General features: G+C 57.1%; 1 protein-coding gene and 2 long non-coding RNA genes across 11 annotated transcripts in view; 2 read left to right on the forward strand and 1 right to left on the reverse strand.

The window, feature by feature from the left end:
• Positions 1-3682: 3682 nt before the first annotated feature.
• On the forward strand, positions 3683-9073 carry LOC114805879. 4 transcript variants are annotated; one of them, XR_005661169.1, is made up of 6 exons: positions 3683-3903; positions 4011-4147; positions 4849-5450; positions 5798-6564; positions 6854-8472; positions 8609-9073. It is a non-coding gene; the product is annotated as an uncharacterized LOC114805879 (long non-coding RNA). The 4 variants fall into 4 exon arrangements; XR_005661171.1 differs by having other exon boundaries at positions 4849-6568; XR_003753951.2 differs by having other exon boundaries at positions 4849-6564.
• A 130-nt stretch (positions 9074-9203) lies between these two features.
• LOC114805878 lies at positions 9204-18078 on the forward strand. 3 transcript variants are annotated; one of them, XR_005661168.1, is made up of 6 exons: positions 9204-9461; positions 10222-10355; positions 10501-11879; positions 14086-14208; positions 14804-15243; positions 17706-18078. It is a non-coding gene; the product is annotated as an uncharacterized LOC114805878 (long non-coding RNA). The 3 variants fall into 3 exon arrangements; XR_005661167.1 differs by having other exon boundaries at positions 11648-11879; XR_003753950.2 differs by lacking the exon at positions 17706-18078 and adding an exon at positions 16439-16524 and having other exon boundaries at positions 11648-11879.
• The window catches only part of PROSER1 (proline and serine rich 1), a 90183-nt gene continuing 84155 nt past the window's right edge, over positions 16537-22564 (reverse strand). For all 4 annotated transcript variants that reach the window (XM_029048310.2, XM_029048308.2, XM_029048307.2 and 1 more), the window contains 3 exons: positions 19962-21687; positions 19176-19326; positions 16537-17915 (listed from right to left, as the gene is read on the reverse strand). In XM_029048310.2, the coding sequence (XP_028904143.1) occupies positions 17793-17915; positions 19176-19326; positions 19962-21687 (2000 nt within the window). In that variant the 3' untranslated portion in view covers positions 16537-17792. The remainder of the gene's footprint in view (positions 17916-19175; positions 19327-19961; positions 21688-22564) is intronic.

The following is a 22564-nucleotide window of genomic DNA, read 5'->3' on the forward strand; positions in this document are numbered from 1 at the left end:
GAGGGCCGGCTCGGTCTGATATCGGTAGTCTTAGGGAACTGCGATAGTATTATATAGAAAGTCGTATCTGGGGATGCAGGCGCATTTGTGGAAAGAGACGCAGAACATCGGCAACCTAGAGGAAGGGTAGTTGGATTCAGATGGCCAGGACGAGGCTCCGCCCGGACCGAGCCCGGGCAACTCGGTAATCCCGAAACCCAAGGCTGGCGGTCGGCCGCGCGCCGTCAGCGGTGCCTGGGGGAAGAAGCGGTGAAGCGGCATTTCTTAACTTCCCCATGGGGCGTTTGGATCACTCCCATTCTCTCAGACTACAGCTGGTCTCAGGGCAGCGAGGAGGGGCAGGGGTCGATCGGGAGACAGAAGTCGTTAACCGGAACTGGGATTAAGGGGAGAGGCGGTGCCGTGAGGGCCCATTCCCAGAGCTGCCCTGCATCCGGATGCCAGAGGCGGCGGGTGGGGAGAAGGGTGTGCTTTTTACCTGGAGGAGGAGGAGGCCGGCTCCAGCCCGGGGTTTCTGGCTTCTCCTGCCCACCGGGAGGGTCTGGGTTGCTGGGATCCAAGGGCCCCGGGCCCGCCCAGCACCTTCCCACTTGGCCTCAGGGCCCTGCTCGGGACTGGCGGAGCACGTAGAGGGAGGCGCGGTCGGCGGGCTTGTTTTCGGATGCCTCCGGATGCAGCCTCGGGGGACCCCTACCCGAGAGCTTCCGCTTTGGGGGGATTTGGTTCCGATCAACCGATCGGGGTCTCTGAGGAGTCCACGTGAAGGGGGCCCGGGCGACCGTTGGAGGCCTGCCTTTCCTCGGGCTCTCGGTCGCAGCCCGTGGCATCCACCGCCACTGCCCCTCAGGGCCGCGTGCAGACATGTTACCCCTCGGGGGCCAGAACGGTCTCCCTCTCTGCCCAGTTGGGGATCCGCCTGCCGCCGCCTCTTTCAGATTATGCGATGTTTTGTCCCGTCCAGTTCTCGACCCCTCGGAATTCCACTTATGCCGTCCTTTGAGCGAGAGCTGTCGGGTTCACCTCGGAGAAGCGGCGGGCCCGTGAATCCCATTTCTTCTTAAACCGTGTAACCGAACAAAACTTCGTGTTCTCGTGACGATCCTCACTCCATTTAAAATGGGTGCGAAGAGCGAGAGTATTAGATTCCGGAAAGTGGCAGTGAGGCCTAATGGAAAGAGCACGGGACCGGAGATCGGGAGACACGGGTCTTTGTCCCGAATCGGCCCCGCCCCCTCCCCCCGCCTCCCACCACCCCCAGCCTTTTGTGGGACCTTGGGCAAGTCACTTAACTTCTCCAAGCCTCATGTTTCTCACCTGTAAAATGGAGATATCTCCTTTTAGATACCTCTTAGAATTGTGAATCTTACGTGGAATAGAGACCGTGTCTATTCCGATTACCTTGTATCCACTCCAGCGCTTAGCACAGTGCTTGGCACATAGTAAGCGCTTCATATTGCCTTAATGAAATGAGACTGACTACTCAGCCCTCAGTGACGGCAATCACCCTGTGTTAGGAGGGAGAAGCGTCCGGGAAGAGAAGGTGGCCGCTGGGTCCGAGAGGTCCCCGCCCAATCCCCACAGAGAAAAGTGAGGACCGCACTCTGGTCCTCTGGGCCAAGTATCTGCCGACGTGCACCTCTCTTCCCCCTGTGGGATAGGGATTCTGCTCGGCCTCTCTTTGTGAGGGGCTTTGCGTTCATTCCTAAGTCCCCGTAGCCCTGAGAGGTTCGGTTATTAACCTGGCCACTGCATGGTTGGAGAACCAAAAGCACAGAGAGGTTGTCCGACTTGCCCGAAGGCGCACAGCATGGTGGGGATGGCAGCGGTAGGCGTTAACGATCCATCTGGGACGAAGCACCCCCCCTTAGAGGGGAATCCACAGCGAGGTTCGAAAGCTAGCATGTCGCATTAGAGCTTTGCAGAAATGGCTTCGGGAACGGCAAGACCATGACCTCCCAATACCGCGACCACTAAGGCAGGGGATTGTACAGTCGAGGCAGCCTCTCCTGACCCCTTTTCCTTTTAAGGTAAAGGAGAAACTGCATTTTTACGGGCTTTGATTTGGGGTGTGGAGTTTGTGGGAGATAGGGAGAAACTCGACTTTTTTCCATCGGAAAACCCGACCCTTCCCTCTGTGAACCAAAGCCAAATAAATAAAAGGACCCGAGTGAAAGTCTTTTTGAGTTTTTTTCCCCCCCCTCATGGGGCGGGGGTGTCTTTCCCACTTTTACCCTGTGCTGATACCTTTGGTGTGGAGGAGTTACGTTGAATCTCTCGGCTGTGAAGTCTGCTCGTGTTGCTGAAAACCGGATTGTGATAATTTATTTCCTTCCCCGATGCTTCCGGACTCTCGGTGACAGAATCGCCTCTTTGACTAATGGCTGTTTCTATTGCTTTCGAAGCTGTCAGCGGAGCGCCCGGTTGGTCCACGCCCACCTGGCCCAAGCCCACCAGGGCTCCGAGCTGGAAGGGTCTCAGGGAACAGCAGAGCCTCCCAAAGCGATCCTAAGGAATGGCACACCCGATAGGGATCTCAGCCTGGCCTGCCTCTCGCTCCACTAGCACCGTCTCCTTGGATGGGCCCGAAAATGCTCTGGGTAAGGATTCGCGAGGGGGTTTGAATGTGGGGAGAGCGGCGGTCTGACGGGAGGGAGGGGACTCCGAGTTCTGGGGGACAGCCCGAGTGAGGGGATGAAGGTGGGAGAGTTCAGAGCAAGGGACGGCCGGAGGATCGGTAGGGGAAGAGTGAAGACAGCGAGTTAGGGAACAGCAGGCCAAGAGAGCAAACGAGTAAGTGTGGGGAGCTGGGAAGCCGACTCTGTTTTCCTTCGACGTGAAGGGACCCGGGAAGCCAGTGGAGGGGTTTGAAAAGGAGTGAAATCTGTTTTTATTCTCGTCTGCCAAGCGCTCGGTACACCGCTTGCCCCCTGGAAGCGCTCAGTAAATGCTTCTAAGTGATGCTTCAAGATGAAGCGAAGCGGGGGAGAGTTTGGAGTGGGGAGAGGCTGGAGGCAGGGAGACTGGGGAGGAGGTCGATCCAAGATGATCGGCGCTTGTCCCGGAGTGGTAGCTATTTGGGTGGAGGGGAAGGGGTGGATCCAGGAGATGTTATAATTGAGGTATTAAGCACTTACTATGTGCCAAGCACTGTACTAAGCACTGGCTTATATACAAGCTCATCAGGCCCCATGTAGGGTTTACGGTTTGAGGAGGGAGAAGAGGTATTCAATCCCTATACTGCAGATAAGAGAACCGAGGTACAGATAAGTGACTTGCTCGAGGTCACGCAGTAGGATCAGAACTCAGGTTCTCTGACTCCCAGGTCCGTGTTCTTTCTGCTAGGCCACACTTTTTGTCTTATTTTTTTACGTATGGTATTTGTTAAGTGCTTACCGTGTGCCAGGCACTGTATTAAGCCCTGGGGTAGGGACAAGCCGATCAGGTTGGACACAGTCTACATCCCCCATGGGGCTCACAGTTGTTTTTGTTGTATCTGTTAAGCACTTACTGTGTGCCAGAGACGGTACTAAGCGCAGGCATAGATCAAAGCTAATCGGGTTGGACACAGACTGTGTCCCCGTTGGGACTCACAGTATTAATTCCCATTTTACAGGTGAGGTAACTGAGGCCCAGAAAAGCTAAGTGACTTGCCCGGAGTCACACAGCAGACAAATGGGCAGAGCCAGGATTAGAACCAAAGTCCTTGGGCCTCCCAGGCCCGTGCCCTATCCGCTAGACCACGCCGCTGCTCTGCGTAGGAAGACCCGGCGGCATTTGGCAGAAAAGCGAACGGACCTTCGGATGACCGACCCCGCCACCGCCGATCACCGCCTCCCTCTCCCCGACACCCTGAACGGTGATGGAGCCGCGAAGGGCGCCATCGAGCCGGTACGACTGGGCTGGGTGAGTGCTCGCTGCGGGCGGAGCCCTGGGCTAAGAACTTGGGAGAGGATGATACGTTCCCCCCCCCCCGCCCCCATCGCACTGATAGGTTAATTTCTGCTTCTCAGCCGCAGCCAGAAAGCCGGGCCTCGGAGATGGAACCGGAAAGCCAGACTGCGGCCCGAGACGAAATCGGAGAGGAAGAAGAAGAGCGAGCCAGGGCCGTGGAACCGTGTGACCGGACCAGAGATCACAGAGGCGGCAGGTGTGAATCTTACCTGGGACTAAAGGACGGTCACTTCCACCCACGGCTCGCTTACGATAATGATAGTGGTGTAGAGTAAGTGCTGACGACGTGCTGAGCGCTGGGGCAAGTCTACTATAAACAGATCACAGTCCCTGTCTGCCACAGGGCTCCCCTTCTAAGGGGGAGGAAGAAAAGGGATCGAATCCCCTTTTTTGCAGGTGAGAAAACTGAAGCAAGGCCACCCAGCGGGTAAATAACGGAGCCAGGTTTAGAACCCAGGTCTCCAGACTCCCAGGTCCTTGGTTTTTCCACTAGGCCGGGCTGTCAGGATGAGTATCGGGGCTGAATCTAGGGGAGGTGCCTAAACCTGGAGCCCGCCTGCAGTGATTACTCTCCCCTTCTTTGCTCGTCCCCCGAGGGGGCGTGTCCGGCAGTGGATATTTCCGGTCAAGCAGCCGTGGATTGAGCACCCCTGTGCAGAGCACTGTCCTAAGTGCTGTGGAGAGGACAGTAGAGAGTGGGCACCGTCCCACTAGAGAGATCACATATACACTCGCGCCACACCTGTTTAGTTGGCACTGCTGACAATTCTGTAACCTCAAAAGAGATCAGCTCACACAGCTCAGGAGAATAAAATTCACCCACCTCTTTTATTTAGTAAGGCACGGTATACAACTAACGAAGATCGACACAGAAATGATAGTTGCATTGTCTTTCAGCTGAAAAGGGAAGCGCTCCGAAGGCAGGTACCGTGTAACGAGGTGCATCTATCTACCCTGCGGCCGAGGTTCCCGTTAAAGGAAGAAATCACCGGAGAGAGCACAGGAGACTCCGGGCTCTCCCAGGTAGGCCTCTCTTGCTGACATCTATACTCCAGCAAGAAATCGGCGGTATGTACTAAACGGGTACTCGGTGCAGAATGCCGTACTAAGCGCTTGGGAGAGTACACGGTCCCCGACCTCAACCAGAGGAGAGAGATGGCCACTAAAATAGATCGCGGGTGGGGGAACGGAGACAGTGTAAAGATCCGTTTGAGTAAGCGTGGGGGCGGCGGGGGGAGGTCCCCTCTCTCGCCCCGGCGCAGGGCGGCCCGGTCAGACCGCCTCGGGCCGGTGGCGGGAGAGTCCGTCGAGCATGTTCAAGGGCAGAGGGAACACGATGGTGGAGTTCTTCTCGGCCGCCACGCTGTTGAGGGTCTGCAGGAAGCGCAGCTGCAGAGCCACGGGAGACTGACAGAGCACCACCGAGGCCGACCGCAGGGCCTGCGACGCGTTCATCTCCCCTTCCGCCGCCACGACCTGCCATCGCACGGGGAGCAGAGGTCTGCACGCGCCCGGCCCCTCCCACCCTGGCGGCCGGGAAGAGTCGGTGGTGAGATCAGACTGGCCGCCGGGCTCCAGCGGCCCGCCCCGAAGCCAGATTTCTGCCCTCTGCTCGGCTCTGGCTTCCTCTGTTTGTGTCCACCCAAGCGCTTAGTACAGTGCCTGGCACACAGTAAGCGCTTAATGAATACCATGATTATTAATTACTATTCTACCAGCGGTTTTAGGGGCCCGGTGCTCGTAGCGCCCATTGTGCTGTAACTGCGGGACTCGGCCCCAACCCTGCAAGGGGGCAGAGGAAGCCCTCAAGAAGTCAAAAGAGATCCCCCGTTTGTATCCAATCCAGTGCTCGGCACATAGTTGGCGCTTGACAGATACACCGATGTCCTTCGTATGCTGAGACACCACTGATGGTAACGGTCACCTAGGAGGGGGTGTGTGGATGGAAAGACCAATGTGGGACGCTCGGTCCTGGCCCCAAAGGCGCACGTGAACGTGCCGTCTCTTGTGTTGTTGTACGGGTGTAGCGTCTGGCTCTGTTTTCTCTTTTGCCTCCTCCGTTGAACCGACACCCACCCCGTCAGTACCAGGTCTAGGACAGCATCTCCTCCCGCTTTGGCCTCGAAACTCTGCTCCCTTGGCGAGGACGAGGGGAAAGGGGACGTGCGCGGGGGCCGCCGACATCCGGCAGTTCGGGGTCGGCCGACTCCGGACGGGGGTGCCCACTCGGGGTTGCCGTCGGCACAACCCTCTCCCAGCCCAGGGGGTGAGTTGTCCCGGGAGGGGTGGCCCACGGGTCTCCTCCGCCCCCAGGTGCCGGTTCTTACCCTGGCCCGGGCTTCCCGCGTGGCTTCCGCCTCGGCCGCCATGGACCTCTGCAGCTGCACCGGGATCCGCACGTCTTTGATCTCCACCCGGGCCACCAGGATCCCCCACGCCTCGGTGGCGTCACGGAGCATGGCCTGTTTGCCGGAGAGAGAGGCGGCCCCGCGGGGCCCCGTGGTCACCCGAGGGACTCGCCCGAGGTCCCGGGGCGGACAAAAGGACCAGATCGGGAAACCAGCTGCCGCGTTTCTCTCGGTTTGAGCTACAGGTCCAGCTCGGAGCCCCGAGGTGGGTGAGTGGAGAGAGACCTCTCTCGTTCCCCTCGAGAACAGGCCTGCCCGTCCACGGGAGCAACATGGCGATCGTCATTTAAAGGCCTCCCCTCTTTACCACGGGGGGGAAGGGGTTTTCTCTGTGCCTGGTCTCCCCTGGGCCCGGAACCCCGGCTCCGCCTAGACCACGAGGAGGGGAACAGCCGACGGGGGAAACGGGAAATGCTTTTGGGACGGACACGGGCGAAATGTTGCCTTAAGACGCGGTTAAGTTTCACCTTCCCACCCTGCCTTCTCTCGGCCAGATGAACATCAGACTCCCCCCCCGGCCCCCAACGGTGATCTGTCACTGGAACCCTGGATTAGACGACAGCTCAACAGCCCCCATGGTAAGATTCTATTTCAGGGACGGACAGGCGGACGGATGGCGGAAGAACGGTCCCCCGCGGCTTCACCTGGATGTTACGGGCGATATCTTCTCGACCGGCTAAAATCTGGGACAAGGTCTGCGTCCCCAGGACGTTCCTTAACGTGGTCTGCGCCAGCAGGAAGGTGGCTTGGTGAACGTCGGTGACGTTGGCCACGGCGGAGATGGCGCTGTGGATTCGGTAGTAAACCACACCATCCACCTGGGTGGTGACCGAGTCTCTGGTCAGGATCTGCCAAAGATGAGGAGGGGTGTGGAGAGAGAGAGAACATACTGCACATTCAGGTATCCATCCAATGCTTGCCATTTCACAGCTGCCGCTTGTAGGGGATAAACGTGCTTTCCTTTATGATTGCTTTAGGATTCTCCTGATCTGTTCTGGGGGCTGAAACTGGATCCGAGTGTGCGTGCCTTCTTCCTCTCCCTCCCCAGGGGAAAGGAGCTGCGCCAGAACCCACACCTCGGAGCCGGGGAACGAAACCACCCCGGGGCTGGGAGCAGTGATGAGGATGAATTCTGTGTCTGGGAGCCTGGCTTGCTGCCAGAGACAGGAAAGCCTTTCTACTTTCTGTTAAGCCTCCCTCGTCCTCAGGGTGCAGCTCAGCTTCCCCAAATTGATTTCTTCTGAAAACTCTAGGGGCATTCCTGCTGAGACGCCCAGGAGGGGACAGAGCAGCAGCCTGAGGCAGAGTGCGTGCGGTTGGGTGGGGGTGAGGCGGCGGGACGACAGGTAACAGCTTACAAGAGGGAGTCCAGGGGATGGTTCCTACAGTTTTTTTGACTGGAATGAGTGCAGGTTCGCTCCTTAGTTCCCCAGCGCTATCCCCCAGGCTCACCTCCTGCGGGGGAATGTTGCAGGTGACGGTCCGCAGATCAACTCTGACAAAAACATCCGTGCACGGTAAGACGAGGATCAAACCTGCCAGAGAGAGGACGGGGGAGATTTTCCTTGCGTGATCGACGGTGCTCACCGGACGAGAACCAGCCTGATCCTTCCACCGTACACAGACCCTCTGACCTTTTTAGTTTCTCCCAGCAGGGACCGTGGCCCTGGGCCGGGAGCCCTCGCTCCCTTCGAATCAGGAGGTCAGACGGGGCCCTCGCCCCGCGATTCCTTACCCGGTCCTTTGGCTTTTCTCGTCTGGATGCGCCCCAGCCGAAATACGACAGCACGTTCGTACTCCTTCACGATCTAGGAGGAAGAGGGAGAGAGAGTCGGGGAGGGAGTCTGGTGGCCTTCCGTCTCCGGGCTGGACTTCCCGATCCCTTCCCCTCCGGATTACCTTCAGGCACATCCATATGGAGACGGGAAAGGTGACGAGCACCAACAGGAAGGCAAGGGAAATCAGGAACCAGCCGCAAACGCTGAAACCCTTGGCGTTGGTCCCTGTGAAACGAGACGGGAGGGCCGGTTGCCGTCGCTTCGGCTTCACCGACCTGAGGCCGTCGCTTCGGCCCGAGGGCCCCGGACGGAGGGAGAGCGGATCTGGCGGAAAGGTCGGTGAAGCGCTCGGTCGGCCCCGGGGGCTCCGGGAAGAAACGCGTCGTCTCGTGGTCGGGCGACCGCCAGGGGCTTCGAGCCACGACGTGCGCGGGCTCAGACAGAACGCTAGTTCTCTCTCCGTTTCTACAGTGGCTCTCGGTAGGGGACTGCTGGATCGGGAAGACGGTTTTCTTCTCAGACCCGGCCCCTCCCTCACCTCTGAAGCAATCCCAGCGTCGCAGCATCCTCCCCTCAAGCAACCCGTGACATTTACTGAGCGCCTGCTGTGTGCGGGAGACAGCAGTAGGCACTTGAGAGTTTACAACGGCGTCGAGGGATACAGTCCCTTTCTCAAAGAGCTTACGGTCTGGCGGGAGGAAGCAGACACTTCAATAAGTTATAGCATTGGTATACGTGCGGCGGGGGGCAGGGGCGGACGTAAGGCAGAAGGATTCTTTTCCATCTAATTTCCATTCACCTCCTGGAGCTAAGTGGACAAGCTTGGCGGACCTGTGGTTGAAAGGAAAGCCTCTTTATGATCTTAACGTGGAAAAGCAGCATGGCCTAGAGGCTAGACCCCGGGCCTGGGAGGCAGATCCCCCATCTGCCACTTGTCTGCTGTGTGACTTTGGGCAAGTCACTTTACTTCTCTGGGCCTCAGTACCCTCACAGATTGAGACCGTGAGCCCCACATGGGACGGACCGTGTCCAACTTGATTTGCTCGTATCTACTCCGGCACTTAGTACAGTGCCTGGCCCATAGTAAGCACTTAACAAATGCCATTATTATTATTCTCTGAAAAACTCTTCACTCTTTTTGTTCAGAAGCTTCCGGTTCTGCCCCCAAATCTGCAGGAGTGAAACCAACAGCTTCTCCGCTCGCGAGAGCGGCTGCCCCGGCACCCCTCCCGGTCGGCACCCGGGCACAGGACTTCGCCTTTGTCGGAAGTGCACCTGGACAGCCCACACGCTTCGCCCGACGAGACCGACCAGGCGTGCCAGGGTAGGAGAAAGCGAAAAACCCACCAGCCCGCGGTCCGAGCTTGCCGGCGGCCACTTTTCTGCTGGATGACCTCGGGCCCGTGACTTAACTTCTCTGTGCTTCACTTCCCTCATCTGTAAAACGGGGATCCGTTCGTTAATAGTAATTAAGGTATTTGTTAAATGCTTACTGCTGCCAAGTTAAATGCTACCAAGTACTGTTCTAAGTGCTGGGGTACACACAAGGTAATCAGATTGTCCCACGTAGAGCTCACAGTCTCATTCCACCTATTACAGATGAGGTAGCCGAGGCACAGGGAAGTTACGTGACTTGCCCAGGGTCACAAAGCAGACAAGGGGCGGAACTGGGATTAGTACCCACGTCCTCTGACTGCCAAACCCGTGCTCTTGCCGCTAGGGCCAATCATTCGTTCAGTTGTATATACTGACCGCTTACTATGTGCAGAGCACTGTACTAAGCGCTTGGGAGAGGACAGTATGACATTAAACAGACACGTTCCCCGCTCACACGAGCTGACAGAGCTTACAGTCTAGAAGGGGAGGCAGAGATTAATATCAAGATTAAGACTGTAAGCCCATGTGGAACAGGGTCTCACCCGATTAGCTTGTACATAGTACAGAATTGGATTTTAACAGATATGATTTAAAAAAAAAAAAAAAAAAGGCAGAATAGAACCCGTGCCCATCGTTCTGGGGGTTACCCAAACCGGGCAGAGCCGATAAAGAGGTGGCTGCTCTTTAAAGGAGCCTCTGTCCTTCAGGCCTAGCTGTTATCCTTAGAAACAATGGGAGAGAGAGAGATGTGGCTGAGCGATTTCCCGCCGGTGGGAGAATCTCCAAGGACACCCAGGGCCAGCTTGGATCCAGGCGGCCGGGGACCGCCGTCGGGACTAAGGTTTGTTTGCTGCCGCTCCCTCCCGTCCCCCGCCCATTCCCCAGTAGAGCCGGGGGAGGTCAGACCCTGACTAAGGGGCCCAGAGGGGCCAAATAACGAGAGGGCCAGGTGGGAGGAGGTTGGAAGCAGCCATCTCATTTCACAGCGTGACGCAGGAAGGTGCGGGAGATTATCCAAGAGGAGGTTCTTTTCCAACCCAAACAAGATTCCCTAGCCGTGGAACTGTCCTCAAAGAGGACCTCGGCCCTACGGTGACTCTCGGAGGCGCGTTCCGACTGTGACTCCGTGACAGATGAGTGTCGATCAGCAGTGAGTTTGTGGGGGCTTGACTTGCCGTCACTCGATCGTCGGGACCGTGGCGCATTCCAAGCAGAGACCCTCCTTCCCTCCTTCTGGCGATCGAGCCTCAGCCGGGATCGCTCTCCCTTGAATTACAGTAAGAGGGAAGGCACGGCTTGCCCTCGACCCAGGAAGCCACAGGACCTTCCACAGAACCTCTGAGTGAAGAACAGGCCCCAAGGTGCCTTTCCAGTGGGGAAGGAAAATCATCCCCAAATTCAAGTAAAATTCTGAAAAACCTCCACCTTTGGGATGTCTTGCAAGGTCGCCGTCACCCCGGAGTGTAGTGGCGCCAAGTATTAGGAAAGGAACCTACCTACTAAATTCTCTTTGCTCTGCTTCTCCGGTGGGGGAGCCGCAGCATCCATGTCATGCTGGAGCAATCCCGGGAGCCGTCCGGCCGTCCTAGGGGCCGAAGCGGCCTCGACCTCGCGGGCTCAGCTCAGCTCGGTGGGTGAGGAGAGGCAGAGGAGAAAGGTGGATGGAGTCAGAGCTGTTTGTTCCCAACTGCGGTCTCCCGGGGGGAAGTTGCCCTGGTGAAGGGAGCCTGTTTACCTAAACAGAGAGGAACCGCGCCGTCCGTCGGCTGGGCCGGCCCGCCCCGCTGCCGAGGATGCCGGGAACGGTGCCTGCCGGGGAACGGCGGGAGCGGGAAAAGGTCTACGAAGGGAGAGGGAGGGCCTCCCCCCGATCTCAGCTGGAAATGCCGTTGGGCTCCAGCCCCTTTTCATTTCTGTCCGTCTTCCCCTTCTCTGCCTAATCACGTCTGTCCAGCGGGTTTACTGTCTCTGTCCTAAATCACACTCTTGGGAAGTGATGGGGGAGCCAAAGACCCAAGCGCAAACGTCTCTGGGCTCCAGGCTGCTTTTCCCAATTCCTCTCCCGACGGATCCCCCTTTCTCTAAACTCCTTGCTGGGATGGGAGACGATCTCATCTCTCTCCTCCTCTACAGGAGGGTGGACGGACAGAGACCGAACCGAAGCACGTAAAAGGTCTGACTCCGGCAGAGCTTACCAGTCACCTTACCAGGGTGAGGGTCGGAAGGAAGACGACGGGGACCCAGACAACAGAAGGGGCCGCCTTGCCCGGGCACCCCTCAGGCTCTCTCCCAGCCATCTCCGGCCTCGGCCACCGTCCCGCTCCGGGGATCCGGGGGCGAGCTCACCCGAAGCAGACCGAAGCAGGTGAGTCCGGCAACGATTCCGCAGACCAACCAGGAGGGGGTGCGCAGCACACTACCCAAAGGGCCTACAGTGTCGATCAATCAATCCACAGTATTATTTTTGCAGCACTTATTGCGGGCAGAGCACGCTACTAAGCGCTTGGGAGAGCACAGTAGAGTTGGTAAGCACTTCCCCTGCTCCAGGGGAGGGTTCTCATCCAGGCTCCGCCACTTGTCGGCTGAGCGACCTTAAGTCACTTCACTTGCCTAGTGAAGTGCCTAGAGAAGCAGCGTGGCTCAGTGGAAAGCGCCTGGGCTTGGGAGTCAGAGGTCCTGGGTTCTAATCCCAGCTCCGCCACTTGACAGCTGTGTGACTTCGGGCAGGTCACCTCACTTCTCTGTGCCTCAGTGACCTCATCTGTAAAATGGGGATGAAGACTGAGCGCCCCACGAAGGACAACCTGACCGCCTTGTATTCCCCCCTCAGCGCTTAAAACAGTGCTTTGCACATAGTAAGCGCTTAATAATAATAAAAAAATAACTTCTTTGTGCCTCATTTACCTCATCTGTAAAGTCCCGTGTGGGACAAGGATTATCTCCAATCCGATCCATCCCGCGCTGAGTACAGCGCCTGGCACGTAGTGAGCGCTTAACAGATGCCACAATTATCATTATTAAGATGCGGCAGGGCAGACCACCTAGCAGGGATTCACGGCTGTAATTGCTGTTGAAGTGTTTACTTATGCCTATTCCTATTTTTGACTTTTAACTAATGGCCTGTCGATCTCTCTGTCTTCCCAGGGAAGCTCGTAGGTTCAAGGACAAGAGTTGCAGGTTTGCCTTCCGCAGCCTGTTCCCCCCTCAGCTAGCTCAGGGCCCTGCACCCAGAAAGCATTTAGAAACACCGACGCAGATCCGGGTCAAAAATCACCTTCCTCTCGGAGCAGGGCCGAGGGGTTTGGAAAAAGCAAGTCATGTACTAACTCTTAATGTAGCGTCGTCCTCTCCCGAGCTCCTAGGCCAGTGCTGTGCCCGTGGTAAGTGCCCAGTAAATGCCACTGACGGAATGAGCGAGCAACCCTAAATGGGTTGGGAGTGCCAAGGCGCAGTGGCACAAGGGGCCGCGACCTTCGGTAGAATACACGTGTCCGCTTCACCGCAACCAGGCGCCCGTCCAAGAGGTAGGTGGAGGCAGAACTCAGTGAGGTTTTGTCTGAGTTGAGTGACTCTTGTTTTCACTAAGAGGACAGCCTCTTGCATTTGGTTCTGCCTGTCTCTGAAAACCATATTAAAAAGTAACAGAAACGATAATTGTTCCCAGGAGACGGCGAGAAGGACCTTGGGGGACGGAACTGCTGCAAATCCGACTTTGGGGCTGATGACTAAGCAATTGTTTTGGAAAGGCTTTTCAGGGGAGAAGAAAATGTCCCTCCCTTTACGTTAGGCGAGCAAGGAGAGCAGCGGCCTGGGGTTGAAAATCCGAACGTTTACTGACTGAAACACCCCGCCCTAGTCCACTCCAAGGCACCTCACTCCCACCTATGGAACCCCCATTCTGCGTTGAGGGGAAATGATCAAAGGACTTTAAGATTCTTTTTAGATTGTGAGCTCCTAGCAGCAAGCCTTGGGAAAGCCTAATCTAGCCAGCCTGGGATAGATCCTGTCCCCCCCATCCCATTCCAGTGTGCTTCGTTAATGAACAGTATTTGAGCACTTACTGTGTGCAGAGCACTGAATTAAGGACCTGGGAGAGTCCAATTCCAACAGAGTTGGGAGACATAATCCCTGCCCGTAAGGAATTTAGAGTCTAGAGGAAGACACTTCATACCTCAACCGAGGGGTGGGGGAGGTGCAGCTGGAATCCCCATCTCTTGGCAAGATTAAGCCGGTTAGATACATTCTGACTCACCTTCCCCGCTTGGTGTTGGGAGAGAAATCGGACCGAAGATCTCACGCCCCTTCTCCAGCGCGCCCTTGCCTTTAGCCGCTAATCCGGCACCCGCACACTTCAAGTTACCTTTTAAATGGAATTGTTTTCCCGCACAACAGACCCCACTGACACCCTGTACGAGGCAGAGGAACGTAAGAACACAAACCATTTTAGTAACGGGAATCGAAAGTTCATTTGCCGCATGACATTCAGTGGCAAGGGAGGCTCTCGGAGGTCAAGGAGGTCAGTCTCCTGTGGTGGGACCAATGCTTGGCATAACATCATTTCCTCTTTACAGAAAGGGAGAGGCAGATCGAGAGTCCGAAAAGCGGGAGCTAAAGAATCGGCGGGCACGGCCCATCCCGAATGCTACCCCAAGCCGGTTACCTCCTCACCCACCGGGCTACAGTGGAACAGGCAGGTAAGGTACCCCCGCACAGAGTATACGATCCATCAGTGGTATCTAAGGCGTGCTTACAGGGGGCAAAGCATTGAACCAAGCCACGGGAGAGTGCCCACAAAGAGCTTCCACGAGGGCCGGCCTTTCCTCCACCATCCTGCCTCAGCAAGATAAGACAAAATATTCCATTTCAGTATTATAAGAACCATGTTGTATCCCTACCTGGGATTCTTCACGCTGGCTTTCAGGGTGCAGGAGGACAGAGCCGGGAACAGAGCAGCGAGCAAACAACTCGGTTGACAAGAAGCCCATCTGCCTACCTGTCCTAGGCAAAGAATGGGGATCGGTGACCTAAGTCGTTTCCCGAATACAAACCAAAACGTTGAGAAAGTTGCCCCTTTCGTTCGAAGCGACTGCAGACAGTGAAACTACAATCGTGCGGGCAGGTCCACGTGAGACCAGCCATTCCTTCCTGGCTGCGTTCGGGTAGAGATTGCTTTTGTCACATGGTTAGGTGTCAATCCCTATTCGAGCGCCAGCGGGAGCTGCTGGAAACTGCTACTCTGTAAGTCGCTCATCACATTTCTCTCTGCTAAACCGCAGTCGTGTTTTCCAGCTGCCCACGGCCTCGCTGTCTGAGCGGTTGACGGATCGATCCGCCGTCAAGTATGGGGGCTCGAGTGAGTCCGTGGCTCATCGACTTAAACGCGGAACCGAGTGGCCCGTATACCTCCGGCCGAGTCCGAATCTCGCTCTCCTGTCTGAGCCGGACTCTGAGTCTCTCCAGGCCTCGTCTGACAGTCTGCCGGTCCCGTAACTGAGTTCGGCCGAGGCATCTAGCCGGGGCGCCCGAGGGCCCCCGGAGAGCTTCCACGGCTCACCTGGCAGAGGAGGGTCCAGCACCTCGGCCTTCTCCCGGCTGATCGTCGAGTCACGGGCCGTCCTCACCTGCGAATCTTCTCGGGTGCCAAGGTTCCAATCCCGTCTTTCGACTCAACGGGCTGAGGGCGTCGCCAGAAGTCCTTAAATCCCCCCGAGAGGAGCTCCGCTACATAGGTAAGACATGTTTCATCTACAGGAATTGAGCCGTTTCCTCGGAGTCTAAAATTCCCGTTCCATTTGGTGCCCGACCGCATCTACAGTTTTATGCATTAAGCTGGAGCAATGCACTTCCAGTGGTCCCTGGTGGCCCCAGGGGCCCGACTTACTGAACCAGACATTAACTTCAGGCTGGGGAGAAATGGGTTCACGATTTGCATTTCCACTTAGAAATAACCACGCAAGGCAGAAGCAGCTTTTAGAGTGAAATACGACCATGACTCAGGTGAAGATTAGTAAGAGAGGGTGAACTTCCCCGCCGCAATGTTTAATCGTCTCTGCAACCGTTTCAAAACGCTATTTTAGAGCTTAATGATTTCAGATAGATCAATCTCCCTTCTTCGAAGTTACTTACAATTTAATATTTCATTTACTCTTTTCAGAGGATTATTCAGGTAAGCGAGCCATTAAATGCTTACATGCAGCATCTTAATGCAATAGGAACGCTCAGAAGGCTAATAATAACAACGTCGGTATTTGTTAAGGGCTTACTCTGTGCAAAAGCACTGTTCTAAGCGCTGGAGGATACAAAGTGATCAGGTTGTCCCACGTGGGGCTCACAGTTTTAATCCCCATTTTACAGATGAGGTAACTGAGGCACAGAGCAGTTAAGTGACTTGCCCAAAGCCACACGGCTGGCAAGCGGTGGAGCCGGGATTAGAACCCACGTGCTGCTAAAAGGCTCCCATTTCCCAAGCACACTGCAGCATCAAATACGATACATGTTTTTCCACAGCATTTCAAGATGTCTGTACAGAGCTACATTAACGAACACGTGGCGAGCGCTAACTTACCTTCTGGGTTATCATCCCTGAATGCTCAGGTGGCCTTCCGGACGGAGACGGGACAGAAGGCCGGTGGCGATGTTGAGGGAGAAAAAGCGTGTGGTCCTGGCCCCCCTCAATCTGTGGCACCCGTTCCCCAGGGGAGCACGAGGGGCGGGGGAGAGGGGGAAGGATCCGTTACCAACCGATCGCCCGAGAGCGGGCACCCCGCCGAGGCCCGAGACGCGGCAGGGAACGGGCAGCCGAGGGAAGCGTCCACCTCAGTCTCGTCCCTCCTCTCCTCCCTGTCTGCGTTTATCCCCCTCCCCCCTCCCCCCTCCCTATCAGTAACCTCTACCTTACTGAATTCCGGTCTGTCACATCTAGAGGAAGCCCTGGTCATTGCTGGTTCGGGAAGAAAAAAGTTAATAACAAGCTTTCGAGCGAGCGTCGATCAACCGCAGAAAATAATCACTAAACCTCGGTGCAATGTCTGTAAACTTTATTTTAAAAAACTGTTTAAAAACTAACCATACAGGAATATTTTCATTAATATGCTTAAAAAGTCTGCTCCCTGGTGGAAGGAAAATACACTAGCAACATCTTCCAGAAGTGACCCTCTTGTAAAAAAGTAAAACCTCTAGGTAGAGAGCTGTTCTACAGTAGACTTTCTACAATTCATACTTTTAATCATAGGAGCGGGTGGCACTCTCTTTACTGTTTCTTCTTCCCCTCCGAACTCGGTAAAGAGATGTTTCTTTAAATAGAAGATATCCTGTCGTGTGTTCCACCTACCCTGGGTATTCAGAAACAGAGCGCCCACAAGTACTTGGCTCCCAGAGTAAATCGTGTCTCTCCCTCGGGTCAAGCCATCCCTCTAGCGCGCTCTAAGTACAGAGGTCTCTGCAAGAACCCGATTAAATAAAACCCGTGGACCACCGACGTCCGCCAGTGATTTACAGCTCACAGTGCTCTAGGGGACGACGCCACCCCCGGTCACCCGATTCCCTGGCAGAGAGGGCCTTCCCTGCTGTAGGGAAAGGAACACATCCTCAAGGCAGATTCTACAAAAGGCTCGTGAGGACTTCGGGAAGCAAAAATGCCCAGAAGGGTACCTTTCCTCCAGAAACCTGAACTATTCATTCCACTCCGACTTCGCAAAGCACCACCGTCTGCTCCTCCTCGCTTGACACAAATAGGTTTTTTCGGTTCGATTCAGCAGTACACGCGTGACATTTCGTATCAGAATTTAAAAACCATTCCAGGGTACACAGTGTAAACACCCCGAGCCCCTACTGAGCCCGTAGGAGCCATCCATACATCCCGAGGGCAGAGAATCCTTAGGGCCTCGTGCAACCTTGAACCCCAACCACCCGTCGGCACCGGCTCGGGAGTCGGCCGGGCAGACCGAAGGCCGCCAGAGGTCCACGGTGCTCCTTCCTGAGACTCCCCCACCAAAACACGCACACACACACACACCCACCCACACGCCAGAGTCTCGTTCGACACTGCGAGGAGACTCCAAACACCCTCTGCTATGCCGTCCGTCGTTCTATATACACAAGGAAGCGTCCGTCCTTAACTGCCTCAAAGAAAAACACCGCCGAGGTGAGCAAGCGAGGTTAACCTTACTCATTTCCTCTCACTTCTCTCCAGCTTCCCGTGTCTCGAGCCGCCCGGCGCCGTCCTCACGCGATCTGGGCTTGTTCCGAAGGAGGGAGGTCAAGAGCCCGCTGGCTCTCTTCACTGCCACCCGCTCTGGGACAGGCCCGTCTGCAAGGAGAACGGCGTTCCCGGGGTGGACGGGTAGCTGGGGAACCCGTCGGGCTGCGCGGGGTAACTCTCCAGGGCCGAAGCCGAATGAACCTGAATCAGAGAAAACGGACCGTTTTCGTTAGGGGAGGAGGTGGCGGGGAGGTCTCGGCCGGGAGGAGGAGAGAAGACGGACGACGCTTGGAGAATCCAGTCCCGCAGTTCAAAGGACATTCTCTATTTCTAACGAGAGATGATAATTAAAAGTAATAACTACGGTATCTGTTAAGTGTTTTCTATGCGCCAGGCACCGTACTAAGCGCTGGGGTGGATACAAGCAAATTGGGGTGGACACAGCCCCCGTCCCACCGGAGGGCTCGCCGTCTCAATCCCCGTTTCGCAGATGAGGTAACCGGGGCTTAGAAAAGTGAAGCGACTTGCCCAGGATCATACAGCAGACAAGCGGTGGAGCCGAGATTAGAACGCATGACTTTCTGACTCCCAGACCCGTGCTCTATCCAGTACACCGTGCTGCTTTGGAAAGAAGCAGCGGGGCTGAGAGTAAAGAGCCCGGGCCTGAGCATCAGGGGCCCTGAGTTCAAATTCCAGCTCTGCCACTTGCCTGCTGTCTGACCTGGGTCAAGCCACTTCACTTTTCTGTGCCTCCATTTCCTCTCCTGTGAGTTGGGGATTCAATACCTTGTTATCGCTCCCAATTAGATTGGGAGCCTCATCTAGGACAGGGACTGTGTTCAATCTGATCACCTTGTACCTACCCCGTGCTTAGAACGGTACAATATACACCATAAGCACTTAGCAAGTGCCACAGTTTTTAAATAAGCCTTTTTACTTAGCAGGGGCAGTCTTTCTTTAATTTAAAAAAAAGAAAAAAGCAACACACAATTTTCACAAGATGCAGTTCGGCTCCCTCTCCCAAACCGACCGGGAGAACGGCCCATTTTGTAACTGGCCAGCTTCCCTCACGTGTTCTCTGTGTACACAAAAAGGAGAGAACCGGGCTTTTTTTCCTGCCTTCTGTGCTCCCTTGTACAGCACACCAAAACACCCAGTTCTTCTGAAATGCGGGGATGGCCCGGGCACAGATAGATCCCTACCAACATTCTAGTCAAAACGCAAAGTGAAAATTCTCACGATGGCACAACAGCGTGCTAGGGGTTTGGGCCTCAGCAGATAGAAGGCACAGCGTCAAATGGTTAATAAACGAGTACCGGCAAGTCGATCCGGCTAAGGGTTTTCACTAATTAGAAGCGAACATGATTTAGGAGTAAAGATAAGCGATTCCAAACCGTCGGCCCTTCGAGAGCGACCTAAGGTGGTGAACGTTAAGTCGGGCCGAACCGACGCCCCGCTCACCTGCTGTAAGAGGGCTGACTGTGCGGCTGCGTTGTGTTGCAGTTCTTGCAAGGAAGACTGGGAGGGATTCTGGGAAAATCCGGGGATACCGGGCAGGGACAAAAGTCCAGGAAAGACCGAATTTCCAGCAGCTTGAAGTCCAGAAGACAAACTGCAACGGTCAATTAAAAACAAATCACAAAAGGAAACCAACTTTCAGCTGCTTCCTCCTCGACCCACGGAAGATCCCTCACTTGCGTGCTGACGGACAGCGGGGGTATCAGTTGGGCACGCTGCCACTTTTCACGACATTTTCTTGGCCGCACCCACCCGAGCCTAATAATCAGCAAAGCACAACAGGCCCTTTTAAGAAACGGGGACGTTGGACAACCAAATTGACCCAATACGGTTAAACTTTAAATACTTTCCCTCAACGATACATTTTATATTTGGCTTCAAAAAAGACGATTTACGCCGACGCAACGCTGTTAAAATCTGCATCGTTTGATTTTTGCTAGCTTGCGAGCTCCTCGAGGCCGGGGATCGCGTCCACCACCTATCGTCCTCCAAGCAAAAGTGCCTGTAACAGTGCTCTGCACCGAGAAAGGGCTAAATCGGCACTCCCTACTGACTGACGGCACAGGGCGACCGGCTTCCTTCCAGCCCCAGGCTCGACGGGCAAACGGAGCTGGGCCGGGAGCCGGCCGCTCTCTTTCTCTCACCGCCACGTCCCAGGGACGGGGGGAGGAGGAGGAGGAGGAGGAGCGTCAGGCTCTCCCGGAGCAGCGCGTGCACACACGTACGTACCCAGCTTGGGCGACGAGGGCCGAGTTGAAGTTGGAGCTGAAGGCCGAGGCGAAGCCGGGCAGGACGGGCGCCGGGGACGGGGCCGTGGCGGCCGCCGCTCCGGAGGCCGCCGCCTGGAGCCCCGGGAACGAGGGCAGGGCCGGGGCCCCGCCGGGCGCGTTGGAGACGGGGAAGCCGGGGAACGAAGGGTTCGAGGAGGGCAGGGGCCCCTGGGCGACGGAGAAGAGCGAGGGCACGGCCGAGGACAGGTTGAGGGGGAACGGGGCGGCCGAGGCCGGGGTGGCGGCGGCGGCGGTCAGGCCCGGGAGGACCGCCGGCCCCGAGGAGCCGTTGGCGTGGGCGACGGGCGCCGAGGGGGCCGCGCTGGACGGCGTGGCCATCAGCGAGCCGGGCAGGGTCGCCGGGGGCGCCAGGGCCGCCGCGTTGCCGGGGAGAGGGAAGTTGCTGGTGAGAGACGTGAAAGGGGGAAGGGCGGTGAACACGGGGGCCAGCGGGGTGGAGGCGGCGTGAGGCGCCAGGCTGATGGAAGACAGGGGAGAGGAGCTGTTGAGGGGGCTGCTCAGAGAGGACAGGCCCGACAGGGCCGGGTTAAGGCAGGGGGACAAGCTGACCGGCGCCGAGGCCGCCGGGTTAAAAGCTCGGCCCAGGGCCGCCGACAGGCCCGGGGGGCCGTGGGCGGGGTTGGCCGAGTGGGACGGGCCCTTGAAGGCCGACGGGGTCGGGCTGGTGGGCTCCGTCTTGACCATCACGGTCATCCCCGAGGCGGCGGGGGCGGGCGGGCCCTGCGGCTCCGGGCCGGGCGCCGGCGGGAGCGAGGAGCCGCAGGTCGGGGGCGCGGGCGCCGGCAGGGCCGGGGGGGTGGAGCTGGGGTTGGCCAGCGCCGGAGACGGCAGCCCGGGGAAGACGGCCAGCCCCGCGGGGGTGGACGAGCGCTGGGGGGGCGGCGCGGCCGGCGGGACGTAGCACTTGCCCAGGGCCGAGGCCGGGGGATCGGGGCTCTGCGTCGCCGCCAGGGACGACAGAGAGGCCAGGCCGCCGGGCACCGCCGATGGCAGAGAGGCGGAATTGATCAGAGCGGGCTCGCTGGAGGTCAGGAAGCCTTTCAGGACGGAGAGGAGCGGATTACTCAGGCCCACGGGGCCCGGCAGGCCGGGGGCGGAGGAGCCGGGGACGCCGGGGGGAGCGGGGCTGGCTCCTCCCTGGGCGGCCGGCGGGAAGGACAGGGGGAGGCCCCCGAACACGGAAGACAGCGAGGCGGGGTTGTGACCGCCCGCGGAGCCGACCGCCGAGGGGGCGGAGAAGGGGAGGCCGCCGAACGGGGCGGGGGCGGAGGCGAAGGTCTCGCCGGGCGCCGGAGTGGCAGACGGGGCCGAGGGGCCCTGGGGGGCCGCGGCCGGCAGCGAGGCCAGCCCCGAGAAGCTCGTGGGGATCGGGTTGGGCGTCACGCTGTGGACCGAAGTCACCGTGGCGGTGGGGAGGGAGAGGGTCTTGATGACGGTCGGCGCGGCGGCGGACGGCTGAGCCGTCGGGATCGCCGAGGAGACCTGCCCGGGGAACACCGGGAGGACCGGGGTGGACAGGCCCACGCCGGGAACGAGCGGCGTTCCCGGGGCCGACGGGTGATTCCCTGCCTTCACCGGGGAAGGGGTGGGGGCAGGGGTGGGGGCCGGGGTGGGAGGAGTTGAACCGTGAGGAGAAAAGAGCTGATTGGCTTGAGCGGAAAATGCTGTGAAGAAGGGAGGGGAAAAAAGAAAAGAAAAGAAAAGAAAGTCAGACTTGGGGTCACTGTCAAACCCTTAAACGGATTTCCACCTAACCGCTCAAAGGAATCCTCGACTCAGGAACCAATTCAACACGTGGAAACTTACAACGATTCTCCCCCAGCTGGCCGGGCCTCGTCTCACAGACAACGAAGCTGTTGCTGTCCCTGCCACCTGGCACTAACCCAGAAACCTCTCCAATCTCGAATCACCCCTCATTTGACCAGTACTGACTTATACTGCGAAGCTGCCTTGGTTCTCAATCTCGTTAGAGAGAAGATTGGGGTTCCAACCTCTATCTTCAGAACCAGTGGCGTTTGTAGTTCAACCCTAAATACCCGGTTAGATGTTTTACCTCTTCCATTAGTTCTTCCATCTTAAAGTACAAATACTAAGCCATTTCGTTTTCATAAAAAGGTCATCACTGGAAAGAGCCAGCCAAGAAATAGCGTGGTTCGATGGAAAGAGCACGGGCCTGGGAGTCGGAAGGACCTGGGTTCTAATTGGGCTCTGCCACGTGTCTGCTGTGTGACCTTGGGCAAATTGCTTCCCTTCTCTGGGCCTCTGTTACCTCACCTGTAAAACGGTGATTAAGACCTTGAGCCCTAGTGGAACCATTACCTTGTATCTGCTTTGTACAGCAGCTGGCACATGGTAAGCACTGAACAAATACCACAATTATCATTATTATACAATCTATCATTCCGAGAGAGCAAGAAGAGACCACTTGCTATAGGCAGTGGGGGTTTCGAGGCACGATCCCCCGAGAGAGGCTCAAGCCCGCCCGCCGCACCCCAAACCCAGCGGCCTGGGTGGCCCCACAACTGCACAAGCTACTCTGGG

Source organism: Ornithorhynchus anatinus, chromosome 20, assembly GCF_004115215.2.
Source record: "Ornithorhynchus anatinus isolate Pmale09 chromosome 20, mOrnAna1.pri.v4, whole genome shotgun sequence".
Lineage (NCBI taxonomy): Eukaryota > Metazoa > Chordata > Mammalia > Monotremata > Ornithorhynchidae > Ornithorhynchus > Ornithorhynchus anatinus.